General features: G+C 42.4%; 1 protein-coding gene across 6 annotated transcripts in view; it reads right to left on the bottom strand.

The window, feature by feature from the left end:
- DENND5A (DENN domain containing 5A) overlaps positions 1-14,042 on the bottom strand; it is a 64,631-nt gene extending 50,589 nt beyond the window's left edge. For 4 of the 6 annotated variants that reach the window (XM_039552158.1, XM_039552160.1, XM_039552159.1 and 1 more), the window contains exon 1: positions 13,885-14,042. In XM_039552158.1, the coding sequence (XP_039408092.1) occupies positions 13,885-13,990 (106 nt within the window). In that variant the 5' untranslated portion in view covers positions 13,991-14,042. The remainder of the gene's footprint in view (positions 1-13,884) is intronic. The other 2 variants (XM_039552162.1, XM_039552161.1) reach the window with 1 other exon arrangement.
- Positions 14,043-17,462: the final 3,420 nt, after the last annotated feature.

Raw genomic sequence — 17,462 nt, forward strand, 5'->3', positions numbered from 1 at the left:
AAGATCTAGTTAAAACCAGCCCCTTTTCATAGCTGTGTGGGAGCCCACATTGCTGATCTAACAGCCACCTAATACTATTTGCAGTGTATGGAGCCATGATGGGCCTTCAGTTCTAACTTCATTTACACCACCTTAAATTATGCTGGCCTACATATCTGTAATTTGGACTTCGTAATTACCAGCACATTAGAACAGCTAATGCATGCAGTGCAAGTATCCTACGCTGAACTAACAAGTACACCTAATTTTATCAGCACCTTCCTGAGTCACCTAACACTGAACATAAGCCATATCACCATAGATTTGTAGTGGATGCTGGAAACCTCCCTGGCTCTCATTTTTATGCTGCTCCCTCTTCTTACCTGTGTTACTTCTCTTGCTGCTCCACCTATGAGCGGAGGACAGCGGTGTCTGTCTCTTGGTTTGATGAGCTTCCAACCTATGCAGGACAGCATTGCTTTGGAAGTCTCTGCATGAAGCTATCCATATCAATGGATACGACTTTTTTATAAGATTATAATGAGGAAAAAAAGTTCCAGAAACTAAAATTAAAACATTCAATTCAAAACCTGCAAATGCCATCTACCAAGCTTTCCCCAGCTTTGAGCGGGAATAAAAAGAATGAACTCTGAAGGTCTAATTTTAGCTCCTTCCTGATTTACCCAGAGAAAAATATGATTCACTGCCTTATGCATTCCTCTTCAGGAAAAGAAACAGGAAAAAAGGGTCTTCCCAACACAGTAATAAGAAAAATTGTTAGGTTATACAACTTGCAGATTCACCTACTTATGACCTTGCATAGATGCAACATGTATCCACATGCATGGCTTGCAAGTTTCTAATGCACATTCCCAAGAACACTTTCACATGATTCTAACAATTCAAATTTCCCTGCTGACTAGTTTGCTTCTTTGTAAGAATGCTTTTTATTCTGGATTTTTGCCTTCATATCTCAGTCATTCTTCTCTGTAAATCCCACACTGCCATGAAGAGTTTCCATTTACATACTAGAACAGTGGCTTAAGTTGTCTTTAATGAGAAAGGGCAAGCTTGATTAATACAAAGTCAAGGATACTTGGCAAACAAAACCTTTTTTAAACTGAATCATGGCCTTTTGTACATGCTGTCAATTTACTATTCAGCTTTAATATTTAGCAAGTGACTGCAGTGCTGCAACTCTAAAAATTATGCAAGACTAAGAACTGTACAAGAATGTATTCTCCCTGCATACCAGCTAAAAAAGAAGTCTTTGAGCAGCTATTTCAAATGTAGACCAGCTCAATTTTCCCTCTATGGCAATAGAAAGCAAGTCAGAAGAGGCTACCCTGGTTATCAGAAAAAGTGCCCCATAAACAAACTAAATGGTGCTGCAAGACTGATTTTAAAGCATCATTAATATTGACACCTTCGTTTGTTCATCGAGTCCACTCATCTGCTCAAAATAATTACAGAACAAAGATCCAGAAAGCTCAACTGGTTGTGATTAAGTGGTTTGCTGCTTCCACCCTGCCAGGCAGCTTCTTTCTTTAAATTCCTGTGATACAGCCTGTTATTAATTCAATTCATTCTGTCTTGGTGTACATTTATTGTATACATGACATCTTCAAACAAAAAATTCTTAGATAGCATGCAATTAAAACATTAACTTTTTATTTTCCACATAGAGACACTTACTGGAATCTTCCAGCATACAGAGCTTTGTATCAATTTCTGCTGTCACTAAAATGAATGTCTTGAACTAAATATAAAACAGCTTCAACATGAAACAGTCATATTGCTGTAATTAACAAATGAATAAGAACAATGAGAACTTGTACCGGCAACAGAAACTGTGAGCCATACACTTAGGGCAGCTTTCCTGTACTACTCAGCACAGAGAATCCAGAGAAACTGGATTTAGGATTGAGAAGATCCTACAGAACCCTACAACCATACCCTCTACCTCTGCACTTTCTGCACCACAGTTCAAAGAATCTGATAATGGTGGGAAGCCTCCAAACTTGTGCCGGGTGGGGGACTGGAGACTGAGCCGACCATGACAGACAAAGAGCAGAGGTTGTCACAACTGAGGGCTGCAAGTCAAAAGTCAAACGAGGGGATTTGAACAGCACCTGAACAACAAACACCATTCAGAAAATAGCCTAATTCTACCCTGCTTCAAATTAAAAAATGCTATATAGCACAAAGCCACCTTTCAGAGAAAAAGGTCATCATAGATTATTTTCAAAATGTCCTTTCTCATTCTTGGGTTTTGGGTGAAAACTTTTTAAGCGCAAAACCATGCCTGTCAAAGGACCTAACACAAAGGAAAAAAGTTTCCAAAGATAAATTGTATCTTAGTCCAAAAGATACAAGTAACACTTAGACTGACGTTAATCCAAAACCAGCAGCTAATGTCATAAACAGCAACAGGATTCCCAGTTCAGCCAGCAAACATCCCCAGTACACGAAATAAGGCTACAGATATTACAGTAAATAATTATGTTTATCAAATATAAAATTACTTCAGCTCCAAAATTCATGGTCCAAGTCTAAATAAAAATAGTTGGCTGGCAAAACAGATAGTGTGTGCACACACTTCTGGAATCCACACTCTAGAAAAGATGAAAGTACAGAGTAAATAAAAGCAATTGGGGGCGGGGCACTGGAGGAAAGAGATAGTATGTGCACTTAGAGATTTGAGGACTTCTTGATATGTCAAACTGACAGATGACCAGCAGCTGGCCTGGTTACATTGTGAAAGCAAACACAGGTGCTTAAGATGCATGGAGGGACTGAAAGACAGTCAAGCCAAGAATCAGTATCTTAAAATTAAAGGCAAAAGAGTTTGGTTAAAAATAAGACTTGCCCTATTTTAACTTGCCAACAGAAATGGTAAAATACTCTATTTTCAAGTCCTAAGAGAAAAATGGGATAATCAAACAAGTAATTAAATTATATGGTCTGGACCATAGTAGATGTGAAATGAGATGGCAATCTGTTGACTCAATCTAGCCTTTAAAAAACATAGAAGAAAAAAAAAAAAAGGCAAAAACCCTAGACCAAGCCTTCTGGAGAGCAACAAACACCACTCTGATTTTTCAGAACCCCCTATTCTAATATTAAAGAAAAATCCTTTCAATACATACACAGAGAGCTATTAATACAGTACGAATTAGACAAGGTTTACTTTTAAAACAAAGCAGAAAAACTCTCTGATTCCTTCTTTAACAAATATTAAACCATATATAACTGGAGAAAAAAAAAACACCTCCCTACAATGCCGGAAATAAACATCCAAAGTTTGGCAGACTAAGGTAAGAAATTCATTATACAAGAATTCTTGGAATAAAAACCATGATTCAAGAAAAGCTGCAGCTGCCAAATCTGTAAGCAAAGAGCCACTTCATCAATAGACAAATGCTTTCAGATTATGACTTGCTTCCTTCCTTCCAGTTCCTCCTCCTTAAACAGACCTGCACGTAGCTCTCATTAGAGAGTACTCCCTTCTCCAGCAAACCTCTTGCTCAGATATACACAAAGATGAATTCTTCCCTTTTATCCTGAAACACATAAACCCTCTGTCCCACACTCCCTATCCCCCTTCCCCCATTGGCAAGACCACCTGGCAAAGCAAAAGCTGAAGTGGTGCTTAGACCACTTAATTTGGTACTGGAACTGGGACTTGAACACTTTTTAAAGCAGGTTAAATTATCCACATGAGAAAAATCTTCAGGGTCACTTTCACTCGACTGCAGCCCTGGAATCAGGTGTTTAAACCACTGTCTGTAGCAGCCATCATCCCACTGGATTTGTAACAGATATACCACCTACGATTCTCACAGCTGGGACTTCCTCTGAAACCTTCATTATAAAAGTTACTGTTCCACTTTCCATGCCAGAAAACCTTGAAGGCAAAGCAAGTTCACTGTCTGCCTTTCTAAAACAAAGGTGCAAATAAGAGATACAAACACACAGGTATGGATCCCAAGGGCAAGTGAAATGCGTGTGGATGGAGTGCCATCCTTCCTCTGGGAAAGCTGAAGGACTTGCTTTAGAGGAAGCAGAGAAAAGACAAAGAAAATAAACAGTCATAAAAGGCTCTGATTTTTTTTTCCTGTTTGTCATCTAGGGAACCCATACTTGCTTGTAACAATCCCTCATCCCAATCCAAGGAGAACATACTCCTTTGAACATTCAACTGACAATACAATTCCTCCTACTGCAGACTTTTAAAAAGTGAGAAAGACAAAAAAGAGAGTTAACTCTAACCTGTTGACTGTTAAAGGTCCTGTTGTTCCCCCATTTTCTTCTGATTTCCAAAATTCAAGAATAGTAATGTTTCAAAAATCGTAACACAAAGAAACTCACTGTGAAATTAAATAAAAAACAAGAGGTCATTTTGCTAACTGGATATTCAGTGTAAACTCTGCCTGATACAAGTAATCTCTTGATCGTTCATTCCTTTGATAGGTAAATTCTTCCAAGCCCTTTATGGCAAAGGAAAATCTAGGAGTTAATAGATACCCATTCATCATTTAAGTTTCAGCATTCATCCAGTTGATAACAAAACATATTGCCACACACACACTCTGGAATTGTTTCAAATGCTGCAACAATGAATTTAAAGCACCACAGAAAAACAGCTGAGGCCATCTGCATTCTGTGATTGTAAGGTCAGGAAACCAAAAGCTTTTGTTTTTATTGTTCTGGTACTGTTTCAAGGAAGGCGGGAAGAGGTGGGACAAGGAACTGGCAGGACAGGGTAGTGGAAGAAGAAACCAACATGAATTTAAAGCAGCTTTAAGAAAAATAAACAAGAAAAAGTCCTCATCTTGCATCTTTAAAAGCATCCTAAACATTTTTCTTTCCTGCAGTTTTTCTTTTTGTACTCCTTTGTATGCAATACAGGAAGGCAGATGGACAATATAAAATACAACGTATTTTAATCAAGACTGTCTGGCAGAAATTTTCAATGAAATGATCTTAAAACCAGAATTGTTTTACTCAACCACTTTTCTGCTCTAGCCCAAGCAAAAAGACTTAGAGAAAGATATTTAGGTCTGTTTCCAACTAAACAACAGAAGCAGGCCTCAGAATTTCAATGACAGGCGTGCTCTCAGCCATGGGGGTCAGGGGGGACACGCTGTTTCCATTACACAATAGATGTGGAATATGTGCAAACAGAAGACACTAAGAAAGGAAAGGGGTGGCTTACCTTCAGAATAGAACACAGTTCTTTTACATGTACTAGAAATATACAAGAGAAGTGGAAACAAGCATATTTTAAGCATATTTAATATAGAAACCAGCTGTTCTCCTCTTGCCCCCCTAAGACTGGCAGATCCAGTGGGACTGCATCAGGAAGGCCTGAGCACGGACCATTCCAAACAACTCTTCCCAACAACCATGGTCTCTTTTCAGTGACACATCCCACCCAGTTAAACATCCCTACTTTTTGTGCTCCCACAGGCTTCTGCTCTGAGGGCTGATGAAAACACATCTGCATAAAAGCACAAGGATCAAATCTTTCTGAAACACTTGTCCAGTCCTTCAACCAAGTATTTCCATTCTTTTAGGACACCACTGAAGTTTTCCATTAAAAAGGAAAAATGTATTTTAAAGAACACGTGAAGTCTTTCAGCAGGTTTCAGTAACATACAGAGGTCACAAAAATACAGAAGGATCAGCTGTATTGTCATTTCAGTATACCAGTCCTGGCCAGTATGCTTCACTTTACTACCTAACCTTTGAAAATAGTGTTTTGCAGTAACCTGCCTTAATAAGTACTGCTCCCTTTCCAAATAAAACAAAAAATGTCCTGTAAGAAAGTCAAGTTGCTTGATAGGAGTGATTTCTAATCACAGAAAATTAATCAGATGTGCTGACAGTTTGGTCAACAGATAAGACAAACTCCAAAGTTTATCTCTGCTCTGGCTATATCCTTCCTTATCTCACCACCCATGCCTCGTAAGCTCTCTTCCTTTTACATGTAAGCCTATCGAGCTATCAAGCTCACCTTTCTTCTCCACAAGGCAAGATTCATATTTGGTCAAAAAAACCCCTCATGTTTTCAACATGAAAATCCAATTAGAACAGGAAGAGTCAAAGTTCAGTACTTTTATCCAATCCTGAAAACACAAAGTCTCAGGCCCAAGATAACCGTGTATCACCACTGTGATCACGGTTATAAATAAAGACCTCAGTAAGGACAGGAAAGAGAAACAACTTACACTTAGATTGCTCTGCACTGCCATAAAATCTCTGCCAGATGAATTCTGAGAAACGACCAAGATACTGATAAACAGAAATTTTACCAGTCTTCAGCAAAACTTCTGAAGGAGTCACTTCACATTTCAATTTTAAAAGCAGTTTACTTGACATTTCCCAGAACTCACACATAAAAAGAGACAGAAAGGGACATGACAGCCTTATGCTGGCACCAACCTTGTTGACTTATGGGACTTACTCTTCCCCAATGCAACTCTGATGGCAGCTCAGTGGGACATTGCTGGGCTTGAGGGCCAAAATTAGGAAACAACAGTTGGCAAGGGAGCTTCCTGAAAGTAGCAAGTTAAGGAGGAATAACAAGTAATATATGCAAATGGTAGAAAAGCTCCTAAAAGTTGATGCTTGTACTGAGAAAAAAAACCTTCCAAACTCATCTGAAGCCATGTGAAAGAGTATCTGTTTCTGTAAAACCAACCTTTTTTCCTCACTCAGATACTGAAATGCCGCTTTCTCTGAAAAGGTTGCTTTTGCCTGCCATGTTATCTGTTTCCAGATCGCTTACCCATGAAATGAGATAAAGTTTCTTTCTCAAAATGCTTCAGTATCCATATGTAAATGACTCAATACATATGTACACATTGTACCTGACTGTGGATGATCATACAACCATAAAAAATCCCCAAAAAACCTAAATAAAAAAGTCAATATTCTACACTTCTACAGGAAAGTTTGAAACCAATGGCCTCTTGCCCATCAAACCATAAGCAGAGCAGCATTTTCCTGGAAAGACTAAGAAACATGCCTTGAGCAGAAGCACTCCAAGTAAATTCTACATCATACAAGTAGTATACAGTTTGTGCTGGAATGCTCAGTAATTTCTCTGTGCAATAATGTTTTAAGCCTCACATGGATAACATTCCAGCTCTCTGCAAACTTGAGTACAAACCACAAATCTGAAATGGTTGTCAAGAAATTGAGAGAGTAATTACTGCACAGCGTGCATCAGTAAGTAATTGCTTCTGACACTGTCACTTCATATGCATCATTTCTGCTACATGAGCCCTGCAGGTTAGTGGGAATTCAAAAGATAAGTATGAGAAGTCATTACCAAGAATGCTCAAGTAGGACTTCCCTAAGACAAAAGGCAGATAAAAAACAGTTGTGGTGTTTTGTAACCTCAGAATTGATAATTTGAAGAATTGGGGAAAAAGTTATCTGCAAATGGCAGTATTTCCCATACAATCCACTCAAGAGCTCTTTGCATAGCCTCTCTTGCAAAATAAACTACAAAAATTCCCAAAAACAACAGGAAAAAAAACCCTAACAACAAAAAACACCTAATGAACAAAAAGCAAAATCAAGCCATCTTTGTACACCCTGCCTTAGTAAGTTGAAATTCCTATGGCTTTTTTAAAAGGCTTAAAAAAACAGAAATTCCTATGGCTTTTTTAAAAGGCTTAAAAAAACAGAGTTGTAAACTTTAGCCCTTTAGACACTGGTAAACTTCAGCTCTTTAGACACTGCTTTAGCACCTTAAATTTTTTCTCAAATCAACAACTTGTAACCTTTCTCCTCCCCCACAGGTTGCCAAAGAGCCTTCCAAGTAAACCAAATTTGTAACTGAATATGTAAGGATGGAAGACTGAAGAGTTTTGTGGGTTTTGAGGGGATTATTCTGTAAAGCATATAGCTCAATTTGACCTAAAATACGAGTATGATAAGGACAAAATTGGCATTACAGAAACATCACCAATAAACTGTGGCTTCAAATGTAGTTCAGTAAAGTACAGCTGCTTCCCCCTTACATCAGCTCTGCCATTCTTTATTCTACATATCAGCTACCCTAGCACGTCTGCCTCAGTTCCCAAAGAGACAAAAGACCTTTTTGGCACTCAAACATGGCAAACAGCTCCAGCTTCTAGGGGAAAAGATAGAGGGGGTAGGGAAGAGTGGAATAAGCTATTATCTGGATTAAAACGTTTCACATGTGCCCATGTAAATCCATCCAAAAGTTGTTGCTATCTGCTGCCTGCCCACAGTGACCTGTGTGAAACAACGCGTGGTGTGAGCCTTGGCAGCACTGGAGACGCCTCCCACGGAGTGAACACCTCGGTCAGCAATCCCAGAGAAGCAAAGGAACCGAAAAACCTCCCTTTCAGTCCCAGAATAAATCCCCAAGGGAAGAGGCACACCGTTGGGAACTGTGGGAAGCTAGCAGGGATACCATCCACATGGACAAAGGTGGGGGGGAGGGAGCCACCAAAAACAAAACGCCACAATCACAGAACAATTCAGCCTTTGGTAAGACCAAGCAATGGCTCCCACCATTCACTTTGGCAGCAAGTGCTGGTACTACCACCATAGGGAAGATAAAGAAATTTACTCACACCCTATTTACCCAAGGAAAAAAACAGTATTGCAGAAGGGCTCTGCTGCAAGAATCACAGCTGGCTCCAACCCCAAATGTCTTAATTCCAAGATTAAAATGCCCAAAAGAGGAAAATACGGAACAGGTCAAATGTCAGTCATAAAATTATATCTGCTAATTTAAATTAAGTTTCCTTTTCTTCTTCCTCCTCTTCCCCTTTCGCTACCCCTTCCAAATACCTTTGCAGCAAAATAAAAGCCTGCAAGTATTTAAGCATGTTGAACTTGGAAACTAACACAGGTGCTGATAACAACATTATTTCATGGACTTCTACAATAGAACTACTACACTAATTCCAAAACACTAAGCAATTTGTTGGCACACATATGTGGCCAATGCCTTCAATCATTTCATCACATCCATATTTTTTTAAGTTTATATCGATACAGAATTCCATTAAAACAAACTCTACCAATGCATGAAGGCAAGCTGTCATTTTAAATCTGAGGCCAACAAAATATAAAAATAATGACACTTCAATTACAGACAGAGAAATTAGGTGAGACAACATTTCTGTTTTCCTGGTGAGGAGAAACACGTTCTTTAATATGAGATTGTCAGAATAATTTTGAGTGGAGCTAGGTGAATACCATACACCAGGTATCATCTTCTTTTCACACACCAGCAGTAATCAAGTGGCTCCTGTGCCAGCACAGAGATGCCTTACTCATAATCAGTCATGTTGTGCTACATAATCTACATGCACAAAGACCTTGCCTCAACAGGATTAAAAACAAAATACAAAAAAAGAGGGTATGACAGAGGAAGAACAATTTAAATGGTATCATATCATCATATAAGAGAGTGAAAGCAGATCTAATATGAACTCTGAAAAGGCTCATGAGGGGTCTCTACAGGAAAGATATTTCCTGGACAAATAGGCTTCACCTAACACTATTTTCATTCTCCTCTAAGGATGAAGCTCATGATCAGATGGACAACTCAAAGCACCATGATAAGGACTTGAGCAAAGGAACACATGTCCATATACTGAATAAATTAATTTTTGGATCAAACCTTAAAGAAACTGTTCAAACTAGGAAGAAAGGCGGGATAAAAAGTACAGGTGACAGACTAGTCACTGATTTTACCCTTCTTTTTTTAAAAACAATCCTATTATTAAATCACCAATCTTTTCTTCACAGATCATAGGCCTTTTTTTTCTTTACACTCTTTCTTCTTTAACACTGTTATTTCTGAAATAACTATTATCATCTTTATGATATGGTGTTCAAGACTACTAAGGTACGTTCAACAGAAAATTTTAATGAGAACATGGGGCCCAGATATTCGGACCTGAGTTCTGTATTTTGTAAAAGAACTCCAAGACTACAATTCAGCGTAAGTGTAAGGCAATGGCAAGTTGATGTTTTGCTTTGCCACTCCATAATAAACAAACTTGTTGACAAGTGATTGCTAAAAACTTTACACATCACAAAGGAAGAAAAGAAAACAAAATCCTTTTGTTCCATGTTCTTTTCCACCGAAACTCCAACAGTTCCACATAGTGCAAGGTTTCCCACCGTCATTCAAATTACATCTAACTCAACAGATAAAAGACTCCAGTTGAAAGATGAGGCTCAACTTCACTCTCATTACCTTTCCAGGACATGGTCATACAATCTAAATTAAGAAATCCTATCATAATGTCGCAGGATTACAATATGTTATATTACATACAGTAGATTTTTGGTGATGTATTCATTTCATCATTTCTAGGTGGTCAGCATGATGACCAAGAGCCAGCAATGTGCCCTTGCTCCAAAGAAGGCCAGTGGCATCCTGGAGTGCTTTAGTTAAAAACATTGTGAGCAGACTGAGGGAGGTGATCCTGCCCTGGAGGGGCCACAGCTGGAGTGCCGTGCCCAGTTCCGTGCTCCTTAGCACAAGGCAGACATGGACACGGTCGAGAGAGTCCAGCAAGGGGCCACAAACATGAATAAGGGACAGGAGGAAAGGCTGAGACAGCTGGGACTGTTCAGCCTGCAGAACATAATGCTCAGGGGAGAATCTTATCAATGTATATAAATATCTAAAGAGAGATTAAAGATGATGGAGACAGGCTGTATCCCGTGCCAGGACCAGAGGCAACAGGCACAAACAAAATGCAAGAGGTTCCACATGAACATCAGGACACACCTTTTCACCATGAGAGTAGCTGAGCACTGGCACAGCTTGCCCAGGGAGGTGGTGAAGTCTCCATTGTTGGTGATACTCAAAACCACCTGGACATTATCCTGGGCAACTGGCCCTAGAGAGCCCTTGTTTCAGCAGCGGGGTTGGACCTGACAACTGCCAAAGGTCCCTTCCAACCTCAACCCTTCTGTGGTTTGCTCTGTGAAGGAAATTTACCTGAAACAGACCACAGCAGTGTAATGAAAAATTTCTGTCATCACTTCTGGCATATCAATACCATCTGGAAACATGAAAACACACCGCAGTTCCTCTCTCATCCAGCTTAGCAGCTGACACTGGAGCTTAAGCTTCATCCAGTGATGGGGTTTTGGTTGTGTTTTAGTACCACCTAGCAAATATTTTCCATCTCCTTTAACAGGTCAGCCGGTGGGAACACAATTATCAAAATAAGAAAGGATGCCCAGAATTTAATTTAGGGATAAAAAAGCCCTAGCAATAGAGACTCTTTAACCCATGCTAACTACAAGTCCTAAACACAGGATTTCTCACTGCGTTAAAAGAAAACAAACATATATACATATTCTGTGCATGTTCCATCAGCCAGCCAACTTTTTCAGGAAAAAGCATTACAGCTGTGCTATTCAGTAAGCTTCCAACATACAAAGGGAAAACGCCATCAGAGGTGTCTCTTCAAACAAAGTAACTAGACCGAGCATCAATTCCTTGAGCTTGTGCCTCATTACCAAGTCTGCAGAAAACGCTGCACCACCGATACGAAGGCTGAACACCCGAAATGCACGGCTCCGTGAGCATGCCGAGAACAAAGTGTGCCGGCAGCATCCCCGGAGGCCCTAGCCGCGGCGGCCGGCTCCCTGCGGCGGAGAGGGGTAGCGATGACATCATGCCAGGCTGGGCTCCGGCAGCCCTGACGCAGGAAAGCCCTGGAGGGACCCGCCGTGCCCGGCTCCAGCGGCAGCGTCCCGGCTCCGCACCCTGCACCCACCGGCTCGAGGGCCAGCGCCTCGCTCCCAGCAATGGCCACTTATGAAGACAATTGTTTCAACAGTACGAGGATTCAGAAGCTATTTTGCAGCGCAGAAATCAGAGGGAGGGGGGAAAAAAACAGCGCACAATGACCCTTTCATTCAAACAAGAAAGGCTTCCAGGAAGTACAAAGTGTTTCCAAGCTTTATCCAAAAGCCACTGAAATCAACAGAGGCCCTCTCCATTTTTATCAGTGGACACTGGAGGAGGCTATAACCTAAGACACTGTTTGAAAGCATTATCAGTCACACTATCATGCATTATTAATAACACAACAAACTCAAGAAAACGTACCCGAATTCCACCTAGCCCTTATGCTGTGACACTGTCAGAAATTTCCCCCCACCTTCTTTTAAAACCTTTTCTCAAATCGCGTAAAAATCTGTCTCCCCCATAAATACTACAACCTCTTCTCCCCCCAACCCCACACCTTGTCACAAGTAATACCATTACAGAACGATGGTGGAACAGCAGAGACCAGGATATATCACACACTACAGTTTTACATACCATAGATGCAGTCCTTGACCGGGAAAGCAAATACAGAAAGAACATCACGCGCCAGCTTTCAGACCTGCACACTCTGACATAATATTTTTAAAAAGGCACTGATATCTTCCAGTTTACTATTAGATAGCCAGCCCAAAGTAATGCACTGCTGATTTTAAATTGAATTATGTGAGGAGAATTATTCACGTGCCTATCAAGAACAGAGAGCATTACTGAGTGTGCCTCACACTACATTACACAAGTAGATATATAGTAAATGCATAGCAAAATTAACATCTTGTTAATCGTTTTCGATCTATAAACTTTGTTTGCCATTTGATTTAAAAAAACCCGTCACATATCCCTCAATGAAATTGCATTGCATTTTGTTCTCTTTAGATACCTTAAATCGAATTGATACTGTAATTTGCAGGGCCATTACAGAGCAGACTGTTATGCTGTACTCACTCCTCAAGTCTCAAACTGTAGCCTGTAGTCACTTTAACATTAGACAAACATGAATTCTCTTAGGGTAAGGTACTGCTCAGCATGAGGGACAGATGAGAAATTTTGTTTGAAGTCATTAAATGAAAAAAAAGAGTATCCATAATAGCCAAACTTTAGAAGAACTCAATGCAAAAAGTCAGTTCTAATAATACTAATTCCACTCTACAAGGAACAAGCGTTTATTTAGTGAGGGACAGCTTAAATGCAATGATGTAAAAAAACCCACGACACCTTATAAAAGCAAGCTAATAAAAAGAAAACGAAGTTGGGGAGAGAGAATGTATTATTGGTTAAGTTCAGAGTTCAAATACACAAGATCAGTACTGATGTTAGGTCAGGTTTTCACCACCACATTCCTTCATCTTTCCGAACAGTCAGAGATGCTAAGCAACCTCTGATTTAACCGGGGCCAATACAATGAGACTAAAGCTGAAGCGAGGGGCTGCTAAAACACAGAACTGAGTTTTAACCTTAAAAACACTGGTTTGACACAGTGGTGTCAAACCAGTGGTGTAGTCTAGACTGATATGGTTTAGCTGTGTATTTGGTGTGAACATTCTCACCTAACAGCAGAGTAATCACTTCCTAATCCGATTTCTTTTCGGATACTGCTGCAAGAGAATTCTTATCCTGTGCTCCAAAAAAAGGTAACACTGAACACGCAAATGCTCTTCGCCTTCTCTCCCAAATCCGATTCCTTAAGATTGGCTGTGTGTCTCAAATGCCTGGCTAAAGTTGATACACGCAACGCGGCTCCGAAGAGAGCGCAGGACACCGCCGCTGAGGCTGAGACGACCTAAAGCGATGCCACCGCACAGCCCGCGCTCTGCCCAGCCCGTCTCACGGCGCTACTCTGACGGGCTTTGGGGGAGTTCGGTCACTCTGACCGACCCCGGTCCGTGCCCAGCCGGGCATTCCCGCAGCGCCCGGGGCTCCCGGCAGGGCACAGGCTCCCCCCGCAGCGCCCGGGGCGGCGGAGCGGGGAGGCAGCGGCGCGGGGAGGCGGCGGCGCGGGGAGGCAGCGCGGCCAGACCCCGCCGCCCCAGCGCCGAGCGCCGCTGGCCACTCACCGGAGAGCTCGTCCGGCTCCAGCCCGGTCTCGGTGTCCAGCCCGCAGATGACGAAGTAGTCGGCGAAGCGGCCGGGTGCCGAGGAGCCGCCGCCGCCGCCGCTCATGCTGCAGGGCGAGGGGCGCGCGGGGCTCAGCGGGAGCGGGGCCGGGCGGCGCCGGGAGCGGGGCCGGGATCTCCGGCTGCGCCCGCCGCCTCCATGGCGGCGCGGGGCGGGCGGCGCCGCGCGCATTCTGGGAACAGCCCCCGCCGCTCTCCGGGGGGGCGGCCCGGCCGCGCGCCGCAACGCCGCGCCTGCGCCCTGTGCGCGGGGTGACGTCATGCTGCTGCTGGCGCTGCTGCTCGCGCCGGGGCTGCCGGAGGGGGCGGCGTGGCGCGCGGGCACGGCCGTGGCGTGAGGGAGCCCAGGGCTGAGGGAGCCCAGGCGTGAGGGAGCCCAGGGGTGAGGGAGCCCAGGGAAGGGCTCTGCCCCCGCCGCAAGCGCGGAGTCGCAGGATGGGGCAGGCTGGAAGGGACCACAGCGGCTCGTCTGGTGCGACCTCCCTGCTCAAGCAGGGTTATTGCTAAGCACGTGGCACAGGATTGTGTCCTGACTGTTCTTGAATATCTCCGGTGAGGGAGACCCCACGCCCTGTCTGGGCAGCCTGTGCAGTGCTCAGTCACTGCGCAGTAAAGAGATTCTTCCTCACATTCAGGTGGAACTCCCTGTTTCTTCCTGTTGCATTTTGTCCTTTTGCTTGGTACCACCGAGCAGAGCCTGGTCCATCCTCGGTCACCTCCACTTCAGGTATTTACAGACATTGATGAGGTCCCCTCCCAGTCTTCTCGAGGCTGAACAGAAGCACAGAATCAATTAGGTTGAAAAAGACCTCTGAGATCAAGTCCAACGTGTTGTGTCCAGGCCCAGTTCCCCCAGTCTCTCCTCACAGGAGAGGTGCTCCAGTCCCTTGATCAATTTTGTAGTCTCCACTGGACCCACTGCAGGTGCTCCATGTCTCTCTTGTGCTGAGGAACCCAGAACTGGATGCAGTCAGAGGCCAGGAAGGTGCTGCCAGGGCTGCTCACTCAGGCACACGTCAGCCTGATGCTGCTCTGAAAGCACCTCTGGGCTTGCGTCCTCCTGTCTCCTCCATCTTCCCATCCCCGTGGCCCCGGTGGCTGTCGTGACTCCACGGCTTTGTGAAGCAGCTGTGTTTGCAGGGAAATGCTTTAGGGATTGTTTGGCTTTAAGGTTGTTTTCTTTTTCTTATTTGGATTAACATCACACACATCTCTCTTAACAGTTGGGCTTGCACAGAGTGAAATCCACTCTCCCCTCTGGCTCAGCATGGAGAGGAGAACAAGCCCTGGGAAGGATGACCCGAACTGAGCTGCTGAGGGATAAGTGACAGGAACCCATGCCCTGCCTTGAGAATGCTTTTTCCTCTGGCTGTAGAGGCACCTGGGATGGCCTTGCTAGCCTAAAATTAGGTCTGTAAGCAGTTCCCCTTCCTCTCCTCTCTCCGTTCTCTATTTGTGGCATTTGCATCAGAATCCTTCCCTATCTTATGGGGCTTATAAGAGGAGAGATTAAAACTTTGCAGTACTTAATGATTATTTTCCAGGACTAACCAAGTAGTTAAGGTTGCATCCATAATGCTGAATTGATCAGACACTGATCTAACTTAACACACTACCAAGCATAGGAAACCTCATTTATGCGACTTTCCATTGCCAAGACAGACCGAGTTCTCTGCAGGGACTAGAAACAGCGGCACATATAAGAAGACTTCACTGCCAATATTTTACAGCCTTTTGAAGCACAACAACTAAACTCTTAGGCCACTCTGCCCAGTGAGTTGTGGACAGCTGGACATCCTTCTGGGAACCAGGAAAAACTGTTAGGATAGCACTGGTGGTATCAGTGGTCACTTGATTAGGACTGTATGGGCCCGAGAATGGGTTATCAGTGAAGGAAAGTGTTGCTTAGATTTGACTGAGAGGTCAGTTTTTAAGCACTATTCAACTTGAGGGAAAGATTTCAATAAAGGTGTCAGGGTAGGAGCAGTATTAGAGTGAAAGGCTTGAGTTTACTCTACAAAAAGCACAGTTAGATTGTGTTGAGCCTGCCTGGTGGTGTGTGGAAGACACAACAGAGAACAGAAATAGCTAAATCTGGTTGCTCTTACTCTGCTGTGTTCTCTAGCCATTTTTTTGCACATTTGTCTTCTCAATCTGCTTTCAGTGTGGTAAAGGACAATGTATTCAGCACGTGGTGAACTTCTTTCAAATAAGCCTGAACTGTAGTTCAACCCTTATGACAAAAGCCATAGCCTGAGGGTCTTAGAAGGACTTGCAAGAAAGTCTAGAGAAACAGCACAGATATTGGCAGGGGCTTTTTGTCAAATAAAGAGTAAAATGGGGAAATAAAAAATTGTTCTTGCACCTTAACTGTTCCAGAAATAACCATGTATTTAGTAAATATTCAGTACATAAAGTTAACAGGGCCAGTAAGTAAACAGAGGTTTACCAGAGATACTGTTGAGCAACAATAATTAAATGCACACATGCCTTGCTATGCAACAGAGTAAGGGACAAGAAATATTTTTTTTTAAAAGGAGAATCTCAGAAGAAACTCAGATTCACTTTGAATTGCTACAAGAAAGGAACAAGATGGGTGGAACTGCACAAACCAGAACCAACAAAATGTTAACCCAAATTTTTGCTGTGGAAAGCTCTCTCCTACTTTGTCAGATAAATTCTCTGTGTTCCAAGCCAATTTACAGCGTAGTCCCTCTCTAATCTCTGCATCCAGCAATGTACCTGAACAGCTACAGCCTTCTCCTCCCATTTTCTCAGTCACTGTCTCTTTTCCATTGTATCTTTTTCCTCCCCCATTATTTCATTTCTGAAATACTCTTGCCTAGTGACCACAAAGAGCATCTGTGACATCTAATTCAAAGGCCAATGGCTTTAATCTGTCAGTCTTCTTGACCAATGTTCCCATCACAGGAAACACCCGAAATACGGCAACTCTGTCAGGAAACTTTACAAATGGCTTAGATTAGTCCTTGAGTAAGACAACGACACTCTAGACTCCATTTTGAATTCTTGAAAGTATTCTTTATGATGTTGAGAAAATCTGTGGAATTGTGAATTCTGTGGAAACTAGGATTCTTTAGCCAGATAATCATAAAGACATATTAGTAAATAGGAAGAGATTTAAAAGATTCATTGTCTTTGGCAAGATTATCAATGTTGATGCAGCTGCTGTTTTTTATGGCAAAGACTTGTATTTTCAAGCTCAAACCTTAAGTGAAAGAGAATGAAGTCTTTAAAATAGCAAAGAATATTGAACTTGGTGTGAAGATATCTTGAGTATTCATCATATTACTTAATTCAGATTTACTTTGCCAGCAATCCCAGTCATGGTTATTGGAGGAGTTTATTTACTGAGCAGTAAGAAACCACAACAGCAACTTACAGTTCCATTCAACTTTGCTCAGAGAATCGAAGAAGTCTGAAATAGGGTATCTCCTTTTTTTTCTGGGCAGCTGTTTCCCAAGATAAGCTAAGCTTCAAAAGCTAACAGAGCTCAA

The sequence above is a fragment of the Corvus cornix genome, chromosome 5 (assembly GCF_000738735.6).
Source record: "Corvus cornix cornix isolate S_Up_H32 chromosome 5, ASM73873v5, whole genome shotgun sequence".
Classification (NCBI taxonomy): domain Eukaryota; kingdom Metazoa; phylum Chordata; class Aves; order Passeriformes; family Corvidae; genus Corvus; species Corvus cornix.